At 46.4% G+C, this 14,041-nt stretch overlaps 1 protein-coding gene across 4 annotated transcripts in view; it reads right to left on the reverse strand.

The window, feature by feature from the left end:
• Positions 1–938: 938 nt before the first annotated feature.
• Positions 939–14,041, reverse strand: part of Taok3 (TAO kinase 3) — a 193,484-nt gene continuing 180,381 nt past the window's right edge. For all 4 annotated transcript variants that reach the window (XM_027923219.3, XM_071617055.1, XM_027923220.3 and 1 more), the window contains 4 exons: positions 11,432–11,671; positions 9,850–10,062; positions 3,252–3,434; positions 939–2,310 (listed from right to left, as the gene is read on the reverse strand). In XM_027923219.3, the coding sequence (XP_027779020.1) occupies positions 2,149–2,310; positions 3,252–3,434; positions 9,850–10,062; positions 11,432–11,671 (798 nt within the window). In that variant the 3' untranslated portion in view covers positions 939–2,148. The remainder of the gene's footprint in view (positions 2,311–3,251; positions 3,435–9,849; positions 10,063–11,431; positions 11,672–14,041) is intronic.

Genomic DNA, 14,041 nt, shown 5'->3' on the forward strand with positions numbered 1-14,041 from the left:
TAGCTTCCTTTCACTAGTCACCACCCCCTAAAAGTGATACGACTTTCCAACAGTGCCATAGGCTGAGGACAGAGCCTTCATCACATGGGCCTTTGGGGACATTTCAGATCCAAATTAGAGCAATTCTGTGTCTCCTTGTGAGCCCTCTGAAACATTATTTTCCTGGGTTTGAATTTTTTTCTTAGCAGGAACTAAGCTGCTTCAGAACCTGGGTGATAATTAGTGAAACCTTATGGTTGGGGTTAACCCATGCTGACAACTATTTGGTAATTTCATGAATATGCCTTCCTGCTTTTAGTCTATCATAGTGACAATGTCGGGTCACACTTGTCTGTGGTAACTGAACCTCCTATGGGATTCGAGAATGACCTTGAGGTCATCATTCCAAAGGGCAATTTTCAAGGTCTAGGACTTACAGATGGAAGAATCTGAGCTCTTTAGAGGTTGTCCTGGCCCTGAAATCATATGCTAGGAGTTATGCTTACTATCTCACTGTTATACAATTATTCTAATAAAAGCAGAATATGAAGGAGTGTGATCTACATTACAGTGGGATCATTTAAATATTTGATTATGCTTTTTCCCACCTTGCTTTTTTTTAAGGGTACCTTATTACCTTCTCAGCAATACCTGCTTCTACGCCACAGGCACACTGGGCATAGTGTGTGTATGTATGTGTGTGTATGCGCATGTGCGTATGCGCCTCCGCCTCCTATTGCTAAGGGTGTGAGGTGCCATGGGCCCCTTGAGCAGGAGCAGTGCGACACCATCTTTAGCCCTGGAGAGGAACCTGGAAGACACGGCTTTACCTGAGGATCTTGAACGGAGCCTTCGTGGAGCATCTGAGGCCACAGAGAGTGGTTTGGGAGGGTGGCTCTCCCTGGGAATGCTCACCTGGTGAACCTGGAAGGGAAACCTGTCACAATAACACAGCAAGGCCATGTGATGAACACTTTTATTTACAAATATAATTAAAAGCTCTGACAGTTATCATGCTCTTCCTTGGAACCTGAAAAATGTTTTGTTTTTAAAGTGCATGCAAAAGAAGTAAAGCCTTTTTTTTTTCATCATTTTTTATTGTAAGAAAATACACAGTTTGAAAGTGTGAATAATGCAGTATTTATGACCAAGATATGGGACTCAGGAAGGGGAAGGGAAATAAAGAAAAAGGTCAAGATGATCTGACTGAGAGACAGAGTGGAACTCCAAATACTGAATTGGAAAAGGGGGAAGGTGGGGAGGAACAGGAGGAGGAAGTAAAAAAATTTGATCAGAGAAACAGTTAAAATACAATATGAAAATAAGTAATACCTCTCCTTAAATTCCTTCTATACACAAAATACACGATTTGCCAAAGCCCAATTTGTGCTACTGGGATTCTGTGAGCTCCTTAAGTGTATTCACATCCTCTGCAACAGCAGAAAATGGTTATGATACAATCAGAATATGCTGAAGACAAGTTCAACTCTTGCCAGCAGGTTCTTAAAAATCACAAGATCTCTTCACCCCGCCCACCCCCCCAGCCCCAAAAAAGTAATATGTCACCACTGATATGTACATCACAATTAGTTTCTGTAAAATGTATCAAATTTTCAATCTTTAATAAAACTTTGTTTTTTTTTATTCCTGATGAATAAATACCAAAAAAATAAAATAAAATAAAATAATGCAGCAGCTAGTTAAGGTGTAAGGCTGCGGATATTGTGTCTCTCTCCCCCTTGGCATTTATTATTATTATTATTATTATTATTATTATTTTTTGCTTTACTTTCACAGATTGGTGGTAATGAGTGATTGCTTAAAGCAATATATATCCACTTTTTTGTTGTTGGTGGTTTATTGGTTTTGTTAAAACTGTCTCCATAGTTTTCACTGAAACATTTTGAATCACATCAATACTGTGACGTGTACTATGAATAGAAGAGATGGCCAGACTCTGGCCAGCACTGAAAGTTGACACGGGGGGAGGAAGGGGCCCCTGATGGAGTAAGAATAAACAGGCACTAGTCCGACACGATGTCAGTAAGAGTAAGAGAGAGAGAGTGAGCAACGCCCGTTAAAATGGGGAATGTGGTTTTGCAGGGTTTGAATTTTTTTCTGTTTTCTTTTCTTTTTTTTTTTTTTTTGTAAATGGCAAAAAATTTAATCTCATCTATAGTCCTCCTTAGGAAAATCTAATGTAACCAAATTCCCAAATCCCATTCTGAGGCTCTCCATGTCAAAAGTTTCAATCTCTCGCTCTTGCCTTTCCAGTAGGTACTTGATTCTCTCGCTGCGCTCCTTCTGCAGGGCGGCCAGCTCCTCTTCAATCTGAAACACAGTAAGGGGCCTTAGATGGAAACGGCCTCCCAACAGATGCCCACAGGATAAGCAACACACGCATGCACGCCCAGGAGGCATGTGCCCCTGGGCCTAGGCTGGGGCAGCCCTGAGGCAGGTGTCTGGCCTAATCCATTCTGCTTAAAACTTGCTGCAAGAATACACATGTTGGGGCGGCCTGGCGTGAGCAGCGCCACCCTACCAGCCCAGCAGCTGGGCGGATCTGGGTCAATGTCCAGTCCTGTCTCAGCAGAAGCCAAGACACTAGAGCACAGATGGCGCTGCTTTCCCACCGTGCACCGGTTGGTTGCCTTTTGGGTCCTTAGATATTTAGTTCTAAGAACTGGAGCTAAAAAAACTGCTCTGTCTCAGGGAGCCACTGGAAGAAAGGGCAAGTAACTGGTTAAGCAACTAGATGCTTCCATCTTTGAGGTGCCTTGTGACATCTTTCTCCTCCATGCTCCCCAGAATATCTAAAGCACTGAATATTTCAACTGGAATGACGTCCATTATGCGTGGCGGTATCAGCCTGTATTTGTCTTAATTCTTGTTTTAAGAGCCCTGCTGGTGATTTCTCTTGGTTTAAAAACACCCAAGAAGCCAAATCTCAGACTTCCTCATGCCATTTAGCAGTACCTTGTGTGTCATGATTACCAGGCAGCAGCCTGTTGGGAAGGCCTGGGGCTTCCTAACAGAGTAGCAGAAGGGCTTAAGCAGTGTGCTTAGACTTCTCAAGGCAGCGAGCTGTTCTGAGCCTTAGCGTCCTGGCCAGCGGAACGTGGTCCATGTCTGCCCCCCAGGAAGACCAGCAGTATAATGCAGATCTAAGTGAACATTGCCTGGTGTGACCCTTGTGACCAGGGGACTCCATAAACGGCAGCTTCCTGGCCTGCAACCCCCGCCCCAGCTGCACGGCCCCCAGTAACTCATACCTTCTGCTCAAGATGTGCTCTGCGCAGAGACACCCTCTGCTCTAGCTTCTGCAGCTCGCGTTCGTGTTGTGCCTCTGTCTGCATCTTGATTTTGCTCTGGTAGGCGTTGAGCAGCTCCATTTCCTGCTGGAGCTGTAGCCTCAAGGCCTGGCATTCTGCTTCTTGAGCCTCATCTAGCCGTAACTGCGGGCACAGAAGACACACACTGTCATACAGCCCTCGCTGGCTGCACTTGGGGACTACTGGGAGATGTCTCCTCTTTTTTACTGAAAAGGGTCCCCTCAGAAAAACAGATGCCCTGGGTATATTCGGAGGTAGGATCAGAGCCAGTGAAATCTGCCCAATGGGCTACAAAGTCCTAAAAACACAGTCTTTTAAATATGGTCTGAAGCCACTGTAGCAGGTGTCAGGAAGCTCTTCACGCTAGTGACAAGGCCTGTGGATGTGCAGGTGGCATGTCTACACCAATTGATATCTACACCACCTTTCACTTAGAAGTGTCACCTGACCAATTACTTAACCTCTCCAGTACTAGGAATGGAACCCAGAGCCTCATGTATGCGAGGCAAGTGCTCCACCACTGAATGCATCCCCAGTCCCTCGCTTCTCCGCTTCATCGCAAGAAAACAAGAACAGTTCCTATTGTCTGAGATCGATGTGAGGATTACATGAAAGGATTCATAAACAATCCCAGGTATACTGCAATCCCAGCAAGTTGGGAGACTGAGGCAGCAGGATGGCAAATTCAAGGCCAGCTTGGGCAATTTAGTGAGGCCCTGTCTCAAAATATAAAAAAATTAAAGTCTGAGGACATAGCTCAGTGGTAGAGCATCCCTGGGTCCAATCCCCAGTACCGCAAAAAATCAACAAATGAATACATAAGCAAATAAATACACACCATCCCAGGTAGAGAATAATCCCAGACTAAGTAGTCAGTAAGTAGTGTCTGTTGTTATTTTGGTTTTGACAAGACTGTTTACATATCTGGATATCTTTAACCCCCAAACCATAAAGTCATTTAGATATGCTCAGTTCTAAATCAATCATCTATAACACTTGGGACACATGCCACAGTTCATTTAGGCAACATTGGCGCCTGTTGAGGACTACACAAGTCATCTGGATAGCTGGCCAATAACTCAAGTGGTTCAGAGTTTGTTCCCAAAAAGCATCCTTGCCAATCTTAAGGGGCATAGTCTGATTTGAAGTAAAAAAGTCTACATTATAAGGTGGCCTTATAAGTTCCCTTGATTCCCACGGTATGGAAACTTGGTGTTACACGCCAACGTGCCCACATCTTGTGTGGGGAACAGGCGGGCCCGCTCTCAGAAAGGCCTACCCCTCAACCTGAAGAGGGGGAGGCTCTGGGCCATTAGCAGGACTAAATTCAGGGATTTCTTTGCTCTGCCCAAGTCTTGGCTTTGTCCAAACATACTGGCCCTTAGTATGGCTGGGAACTTTGAGATCAGAAACCTTTAATGAGATAATCCAGTCTACCCTGAGCTTATCTGCATGTTTCCATACATTTTCTTTTGTTTTCATTTTGCCAAGATATTACTCTCTACCTTATCTACAATTTGTAATAATTAACAATGTCTTACAATCTCCTGGTTGGAGAAATGACTTTTTGAAATGTTATTTGCCTACTATCTTCTTTAGTACTTTTGGAGAAATACACTATAGAGATTAAAGGAACCTAAAATAAATTATGCAATTATATTTCCAAGGTACCTTCTAATAATTAATCCTAACCAGTTTTCATTAAAACCCACTAAAGAGGATGGCTCACTCTCTTCTTATTTTCCCAATGAGAAATGAAGGGAAGACATACGGGACCCAATGCACAGCTGACCTGCAGCAGGAACAGCCTTCCAAATGAACGCTGAGGAGTTCTGTGGCTCCCAGTGAGGGTGGTTACTGATTCCCTCTTGATATGCAGACCTCTTACCGGTAAAGGAAATGGAAGCCCTGCTCTTTCCTACTCTCCGGTTTGTGTTGCTAGAATCCCTGAGCAAGTGGGCGAGAGGCTCATCCTCAGGGCATTTTCTTTGGTTTCTGGTTCTTGATTACTGTCATCCATAACTATGCTTTGTCCCAGCTCTGACTATGAAGGTCCCTGTGCCAGAAACCAGGGGGACACTCCAGGTTTTGGTATTCATCACCTGAAGCTAAACACACCAAATCCACTAAAAAGTTTTATAAGATTATAGGTAGATATCATGTCTGTTTTCTAAGGTGGCTTCAGTGCAAGAAAAGGAAGACACAGGCAGCAGTATAGTGGGCGCCAACCCCTCAGGCTTACAGGGACCCCTCGAGGGTTCAAATCCTGCCTCCAGCGCTCATCAGCTGCGCGCTGCTCCCACCCCAGGGCTGGTGTGCTACCTGAGGGCCACCGAGGCCTTGCGAACAAGCTTCACTAGATAGACACACTCGTTCATTTACCCAGGTCTGGGGTACTTCTGCACTGTAGTGTAGAGTCAGCCAGTCGTGATAGACACTGTGGCCCATAAAGCCTGAGATATTTCCTATCTGCCTCTTTTCAGAAAATGTTTGCCAACTCCTAGTCCTAAGCAGGAGCTAACCTGAGTGGCTTTCCTTTAGAAAACCTCATAGGTGGGCTGGGCTGGGGCTCAGGGGTAGAGTGCTCGTCTAGCATGTGTGAAGCCCTGGGATGGATCCTCAGCGCCACATGAAAATAAATAAATAAAATAAAGATATTGTGTCCAATTACAACCAAAAAATAAATATTAAAAAAAAAAGAAAACCTCACAGGTAAATTTAGGGTTAAATAGTAACTACTTGAAAGGGGTGTCACAAAAATGAAATATTACCCACCCAAGCAATACTCAAGACAGCAGGGACAGTGGGATGTGGTCACTAAAAGACAGCTGCTATGGTCAAACCTGCTTTGATCTTCTGTCTCAGGAGAGGGCATTTCTCTCCTTGTAGTCAAGTGCAGTCATGAACCTCTATCCCTCCTCCCCTCCTCTCCCATCTGTGTGACCTGCAGGCACGGGATGTCTGGGGTGTGCCCAAGTCACAGAGGCTACTGCAGTTATCAACAAGACAAAACCCCCAAGCTCGCCCCTCCTCCCTCTCTCTACACTCCTCACTTCACACTCAGGTTGAGGTGACCCTTCTGTTTATATGGCTCACAAGGAGGCCTCCGCTGGCCATCACCAACTGCTGGCCATCATGATCCCGTCCTCACCTGGCCTGACTCCCAGCAGCACTGGCTACTGTGGACTTTACCTTTCCTTCTGGAAATCCTTTCCCACCTCCTGAGACACTGCAAACACCCGTGATGGTTTTCCATTCCTGTCCTGCTCCCCTCCCTGGGTTGTTCCCCAGCACAGGGCCTCCTGCCGGCTGACTCTGCCACCGGCCATGCAAATGACTCCCACCTGGACCCCTCGGTTCACCCTGCCCTTCTGAGGCCCAGACCAAAGTATCCAGCCTACCAGAGATGCCCTCAGGCTCCACACAGCCCAAGTCAACTCATTATCTTCCCTTCCTGCCTCCCCAGCCCCGCCCACTTCCTTTTCAACCTGTAGGTAGCTGGCCATCATCTCTGCCTGTCACTAACTAGGTGCCTCGACTTTCCCTCCTGCCCAGCTCTTTCAAGCTTCACCCCCACTTCTCCTCTCTGGTGAAGCCACCACTCCCTGGTGCCCAGGGAAAAGCAGTGGCATCTAGACAATCTCCTCATACCCACTCTTGCCATTCTCTACAGGTCACCGAGTAAACATTTAAAAATACAAATCTGATGCCAGGCCCCTGCTCAATACTCTTCATCGGCTTCCAGCTGCGTTTAGGGTAAAGACCAACAGTCTGCATGGGTGCAGGCCCCTACGCCCCAGCCCATGGCCCTGCAGGCTGATTCCCAGGCTGGTCTCCTCCTGGCTCACTACTTTCCAAACACAATGGACGTCTGTGAGTTCTTCAAAAGTGCCACGTTTTCTCATCTTTGCACATCTAAATACTCTTGTCAAAGAGGCCCTTCCCAACTCTGGGCCACCCAGCCTCCTGTTCATACTCCACTGGATTCTTGCACTCACTCTGCTGCTATGGAGTGGGCTCTTCAGCCTAGTGTCCTCCACTCTTGGGTAGATTCCATGAGGTCCTGATGGCTATCTCACTCACCCTAGCATCCTGGGAGGCCTGGGGCACAGCCCAGGGAGAACCCACGGGATGGCCCGGTCCTGAGGTCTTCCTTCAGCTCTTTCCCTTTGCAGTGGACTCCTGGCCACGCCTCACCCTGCAGCTCTTTCCCTTTGCGACCACTGACCAACCTCTGAGAGGCCGCCTCACACTGTCTGCCTCATCTGCAGCCCCCCTTTCAATGCAGGATCACGTCTCCCACTCCCACTGCTCTGGGGATTGTCTGTAACCAGCAGTGGGTAAGCCCACGGCTTATTATTATTATTTTTGTGGTGCTGGGGACTGAACCCAGGGCCCTGTGCAGCAAGCAGGCCCTCTACCAACTGAGCCGTCTCCCCAGCCCCAAAGGTTGGGATTCTAATTGGTCTCTGTGACAGCTGAAATCTTCAGTTAGAACCTACGCCTGGCCTCTCTCCTGGTTCCCCCTTAGGTCACCGAGTGTTTGTTTCCTTTGGCCTGCTTCTATGTAGCCCTCACATGCGGGTGTCCACCAGACTCTGTCCTTGGTCCCCTTTCTCTCTAATTCCATCTGCTGTCCCCAGCAGATCTTATCCATTTCTAACAGCTACCTCTAACCCATTTGGCAAAGATGTCTGTTTTTTTGTCTTTAACCCATGATGTCTTATCATCCTATCTATGGGACACTTATAAAAACTTCAATTGAGGGCTGGGGTTGTTGCTCAGTGGGAGAGCACTTGCCTCACACATGGAGGCACTGCATTCAATTTTCAGGATGGCATATAAATAAATGAATAAAACAAAGGTCCACTAACAATTAAAATAAAAAAATCTTAAATTGAGCAATTTTATAGATGTCTTATAAAATTTTATAGGATGATGGGACATAATGAGTTAATCCTGATCTCTCTCCTGAACTACAGATTTCCATATTTGTATCTTTCTATGGATACCTGCCTGGCTCAGATACCATGTCCACAACGTAGCCAATGACCCCTCCCCCTCAAGGCATCCAAACTCACCCCCTTCTATTTTTCTATCTTGGTAAAGTGATGACTTTTTCCAGTCTGTTGTCAAACCTACCTCTCAAATTGGTCACTAAGTTCTCTCTATATGCTTTCTAAATATTTTTCAAATCTTTCTCCTCCTTACCATTTCCCTTATTACCCTCCTTCTGGTTTTTTGAACTCATTTTTGGTTTGGGGACTGCATCCGGGCCTCACACAAGAAGCCTGCACTCTACCACTGAGCTGAGTCCCGGGCACCATGCTTGGACATTTCCCCCTGGACTACTGAAATAACTTGCCAACAGGTCTCTTTCCCTATATTTGCTGCACGACTGCCACTAGCTTTCTGGCACACAGATCTGATCCTGTTACTTTCCTTCCTAAACAGGCTTCAACAGCTCTCCACTGCTTCTGGAATCGCGAGCAGACTCCTGCTCTTGCAGATCTGACTGAGAATCTCCACCTGCTTTCCTTAAACAAGCATTCTACACCATGGCAGGTGCTCACTGCTTCTCAGCTGTGCCACCCTCTGTTGGGCCGGAGTCTTGCACAGACTGTGTCCTCGGCCAGGATTCACTTTTCCTCTTCTGCCTGCTTGGTTAGCTAGTACTCTCTAAGACACTTCTCCTTGTGAGACCTTCACTGAATTTCCAGGTTTGCTCCATCCCTGGCTTAAGGACCTTTACCACCTCCCTTTTTGGGTTCCCATAATCCCCCTTCTTGAACTCGGGGCCCACCTTCAAGTTCAGGGAGTGCCCCAGAGGTACTTTCCATTGTTTGGATCTGTGCCTATCTGGGTTTCTTTGTGGAACCTGCTGGCTTCAGTGACTTCCACCGAGCCCTGGCTCCCATAGGGAGACTTTCCCTAGACCAGATTCCTTGTTCCTACTTGTCCTCCCTGCCCCCCAGCCCCTCCCACTTCAAAGCACTCACTATGCTTTATTATTATTGCTTAATTATCTGACTTCCTGGCTCCATGACAGAAGGTTGAGGACAGAGACCCATTGTCTATCTGGCTCATCACTCTATCTCTGAGCCCAGCAGAGGGCTGGACACTGAGGTTTAGCAAAAGTTTATTGAATGAACGTGTCTGTGTATCTGTCTTCCTCTTGACTGTGAGCTCTGTTAAGACTCTATTCACTGGTGCCTGGTATCGTTGGGGGTGCTGGTCAGTAATCTCTGACGAATGGACACAGGACATCATATGCGGTATCTATACCATCTTGCCCTCAAAGACCCTATGTGCCACAGGTCGGATTCAGCACGTTATTCCTTGAGCTCCAGCTTATAAGATACACTCCAGCAAGTATCCACAGGGGCTTGGCTTTATTCAGCGTTGTCATTTCCTCATTTCTTTGGGCAGAAAAACACCCAGATCCTAAATTTGTGCATCCTGGGAACCAAAGGCTGGATCTTGACTTTTCTTGAATCCCAAAGCTCTTGAAGTCGTGGCACCCAACCTAACCACTTACCGCTTGAGAGGCCATCATTTCATTTATACTCTGTTCATACTGCTCTGCCAAAATGGCAAGTTTTCTCGTCTGCTCATCTTTCAGTGTCTTTAAGATTGTTTTGTGCTCATTCTTTGGAGTAACTTCCAACTGGTGATTCTTGAGTGCTTTATACTGTTTGGTCTGTACTTTGCAAGTGTCCTGAAACTGTTTTTTAATTTGCATTTCCATGGCCTGTTAGAAAAAGTGACAAAGGGAAAATAAAGATGTGTCAGTGAAAACAGAAAGTTTCTGTTATGATGATACAATACAAGGGCCAGGGCTATCTGTCTTTTGGTGCTGTGACCAGCATTGCTGGTCCACAATCACGAAAATAACGCAGACCAGGGCAAACTCTAAGGAAAAAAAAAAAAAAAAAGCAAACTCTACTAGTGCTTCTGTGTTTATAGTAAATGGATAGAAATAATTTTGGATTTGCAACTGACCTCAAAGAAAAAATGAATTATAATAAGGGGGTAGCAATTCTAAGCAGATTGCAGAATATTATGAAGCTCTGCTTGTTAAAAGGTTAGCCATTATTTTTATGGTTTCCCATCCAAGTATTTAGTGTTTTCTATTGTGTGTTGTTTCTTCCTCCCTTTTTGAGTGTGTGTCACGTAAGCCATGTCCCCATTTCCGAGTGTGAAGGGGGTGATGTGATATAACCTGCTCCCTCCACCAGTCAATGAAGGAGGACATCTTCACATCCCAGCCTGTTTCCACTGTACTTCAATATGAACTGAAAGAACAGTGATTGTGGGCCCCCTGCCCCCCATTAAGAGGTTGTGCTTACATGTGGCAGTGTCAAATTTGTACTCTGGCCAGGAGACCAGGGGATGTACTATTAAGGCCAGAAGGCATTCCATCAGCTGCCCCCATAGTCACGTGTGCTTTTTATGAACACTCTGAAGACTTATGGTGACAGGGATCACTAATTAGATAGTTTAGGATTTGGCTAGAAGAGGCAATGGCCAGTGTGACTGAGGTTGGCCTCATGTCTGTGCCAATGTTGACAGTGTCCTCTGTGACACGTACCAATGGCTTAGTACACAGAGCTTGTTAATTAGCAGGCTGCTAAAATTAGCAAGAGGCTGGGCTAAAGGAGTTCCTCCTATCCCTGGTGTGGCACGAGTGGATTCTGTTCTGATCCCCATACTCATGCCAGCCACCTCTGACAAATCACACTCTCCTACTCAGTGGGAATGTGGCTTCAGGGTCCTTCTCAGGTGTACAGCAGCTCTCAAGGTAGTTACTATCAATATAACTTTGTCTCCTGGAATTAGAATCATGGGCTGCTATTCATCCAAGTTTAGAGAGGAAGGTCATGCAGAGTTCAGGGAAATGACAGAGCAGAGTAAAGGGAAAAATCAAGAGATCACGGAGTACGGCGGTTACCAAAGCAGTTTGCAAGATACAGATGCCGGGGCTTTGCATCTGGAGATTGTGACTTGGTTGTGGGGCCCAGAAACGGGCGACTGCCAGTCATCCAGGTGTCCTTGGAACACTGGTCCTCCCCAACTCTGTCCCGGGGCTTACGCTAATGGGGACTGCTCTCTCCTCTTACCTTTAAGTTTTTTGGCTGCTGCCGGAGTTCCATGACGTGCTTTCTGTGCAGCTCCCGCTCCCGCCTCTTATTGTACTCCAGCTGGTTCTCCAGCTCAGTCTGGTGCTGTAGCCGGATCAGATCCATGCGCAGCTTCTGCAGCGTGTGCAGCTGCCTGTACTCGAGCTCTCGGGTGGACTCGTCGTGCCGGATCAGCATGGCATGCTCCATCTCCTTCTGCGTCCGCTTTTTATTCAGTTCCTGCGTTCAGGAGCAAACAGTAAACGGAGAGAGATGAGCGGAGAGGGACTGGAAGGACTGCGAACTAAGGGAGGGATGGCAAAGATGGCACCGCCCGGCCCTCGGGGAACCTGTCAGTGTCTGCAGCGGATGAACAATCCCTGGAGCCTTAGGCTCTGCTGCTGGGTTCACTGCTTACCAGGCAGGCAACTTGCTAGCAGCCACCACTGTACTAGCTGTAAAATGGGATCGGTTCTACCTGACGCCCTCTTACCTTGCTGGGACCCTTAATTAGGCGACATGTTTGTTTAGATCTAAATAAATGTTCCTTCAGTTAAGCTTCTGGTTCTCCACCCTGGCTGCTCATGTGATGAAGCTGTTCAAATATATGATGCTTAAAACCTGAAATTCTGAACATTCTCCGGGGTGGGATCCTGGCCTCAATTTTTTTTCAGGGGGGGGGGGGGCTCTGGGGACTGAACCCAGGAGTGCCTTACCACTGAGCTACATCCCCAGTCTTTTGAGAAGTGCCTCACTAAATTGCTAAGGCTGGCCTCAAACTTGTGATCCTCCTGCCTCAGCCTCTTGAGGAGCTGGGATTACAGGCTTGCACCACTACAAGGTACCTGACCTCAATTTTAAAGACTTCTCCAGGTTACTCTAGTATGCAGTCAGTGTTGAGAAACTTGACTAAATGGATATCTTCAATGTTTCTAGTTTTCTGGGAAATACCCAGTTTTTGTACATGTCAGAAGTAGGCCAATTATATATTTTTTAAAATCTGAGTTTAGGGCATGCTGGGACAAAGCAGAGAAGAGCTCTTCCCTTTCATCTTTTCCATTACAGTCTGTCTGATCGTTGTTGGATCTAATCACTCTGTTCTCTCAGCTCTGCTCATGCCTGTCTGTCTCTTCATCTTTCTTTCCTCCCTCCCTGCCTTTCCTCCCTGTTGTTGAAAGGAGGAAGGAAAGCAAACTAGAAAAAAGGAAGTTGGGCAATTTTTTTTTTTTTTTCATTTACCAATTCAAGACTATTTCCTAAATGCACTATATACAAACACCTGAACCATGTGCTCTGGGTACATACAGATGTTTACCAAGCCATGACTTCCATCCTCATCTGGCTGACACTCTGAGAGGGAAGTGTTATAGGCATTCATTGAGGGACACGCGTGGCTCACAGCTGACGGAATCACAGTGGGGCCCAACTTGTGCCCGTTTCTTTTCTCTTCTAGGAATTTGGAGTTGAGGTTCAGAGCCTGTTAATCTCTGTGGGAGGCCAGAATTGAGGGTCATATAAAGACGACAGATGTGGTAGTTGTCTGCTGCTATGAGGATTGAGGATTAGAGAAATCTGGGTTCAGAGGAAGAATTAAAAAGAAGACAGACGTGCAAGGAACGCAGTCATGCTCAAGTTCCTGACGGTCCCGGAACTGCCTTGAGTCCACCTGTGTCACCGCTGCTGAGTTTGACGAGATATTCCTATACTTTGATAATAAATTTCCTGGCTTTGGCTTAAGCTAGTCCAAATAAAATTTCAGTTAACATGCGAAAAATAATCTTAATACAGGGAAAACACTTTTATGTGTAAAGAGAAAGGTTGGAAAGTGATGAGGGCTAGGAAAGAGGTCAAGATTTTCTATAAGATTTCTGAAGAGGGGAGTACAGTTACTACCTAAGAAGATCATGAAAAGAAAGCGTTGACTCTCCTCTTTGTTGGCATACCCTATAGGGGAAAATGCAACTCCTTTATGTTCATAAAGCATCAGAAGATGTATGCATTGGTGTAGAGAGAATATCCTGCACACTGGGCCTTCTATTCATTGGAAGGGAAGTCCTTTAAACAGTACAGCCTCTAGAACCCGAGCACAGTCACAAATCATTAATTTGTTTCTTCAACAAGCATTTGTTGAGCACCTACTGGGTGTTGGGCACCACTGTGGGCACTGGTGACAGAGCTGGGAACAAGCAGCCCCCTCGTGGGGCTTATTTTCTAGCGCATAAATACCCAAAGTATGCGCACCATTTAAATTTGTTTCAAAGAAGTTGAAGTCTCCCAGATCATCACTCCCAACCTCCTGGTTTTCTTTTCCCTGTCTTATTTTTCCTCTTCCTCTGGACCCCCCACCAGATTTCTCATTTTAGATCAGTAACTGGCCCCCAGGGGGCACCAAAGCGAGTGAGCTCTCCTAAAGACTGGAGCTCTCCAGGACTCAGGGCCAAGAGAACATCAAAGAAAACCCTGAGTGTGTAAAGGTCCTGTTCCCTGGCCTCTGTTCCAGGCGTCCCAATATTGAGCATTTACAGACCCACAATTTCCTAAATTGTTAAGTCCAAACTGAGTTTGAGCTGCCCCATGCCCTGAAATTTATGGGGACATGGGCGGGGATAA

This window comes from Marmota flaviventris, chromosome 1 (assembly GCF_047511675.1).
Source record: "Marmota flaviventris isolate mMarFla1 chromosome 1, mMarFla1.hap1, whole genome shotgun sequence".
In the NCBI taxonomy this organism is placed as follows: domain Eukaryota; kingdom Metazoa; phylum Chordata; class Mammalia; order Rodentia; family Sciuridae; genus Marmota; species Marmota flaviventris.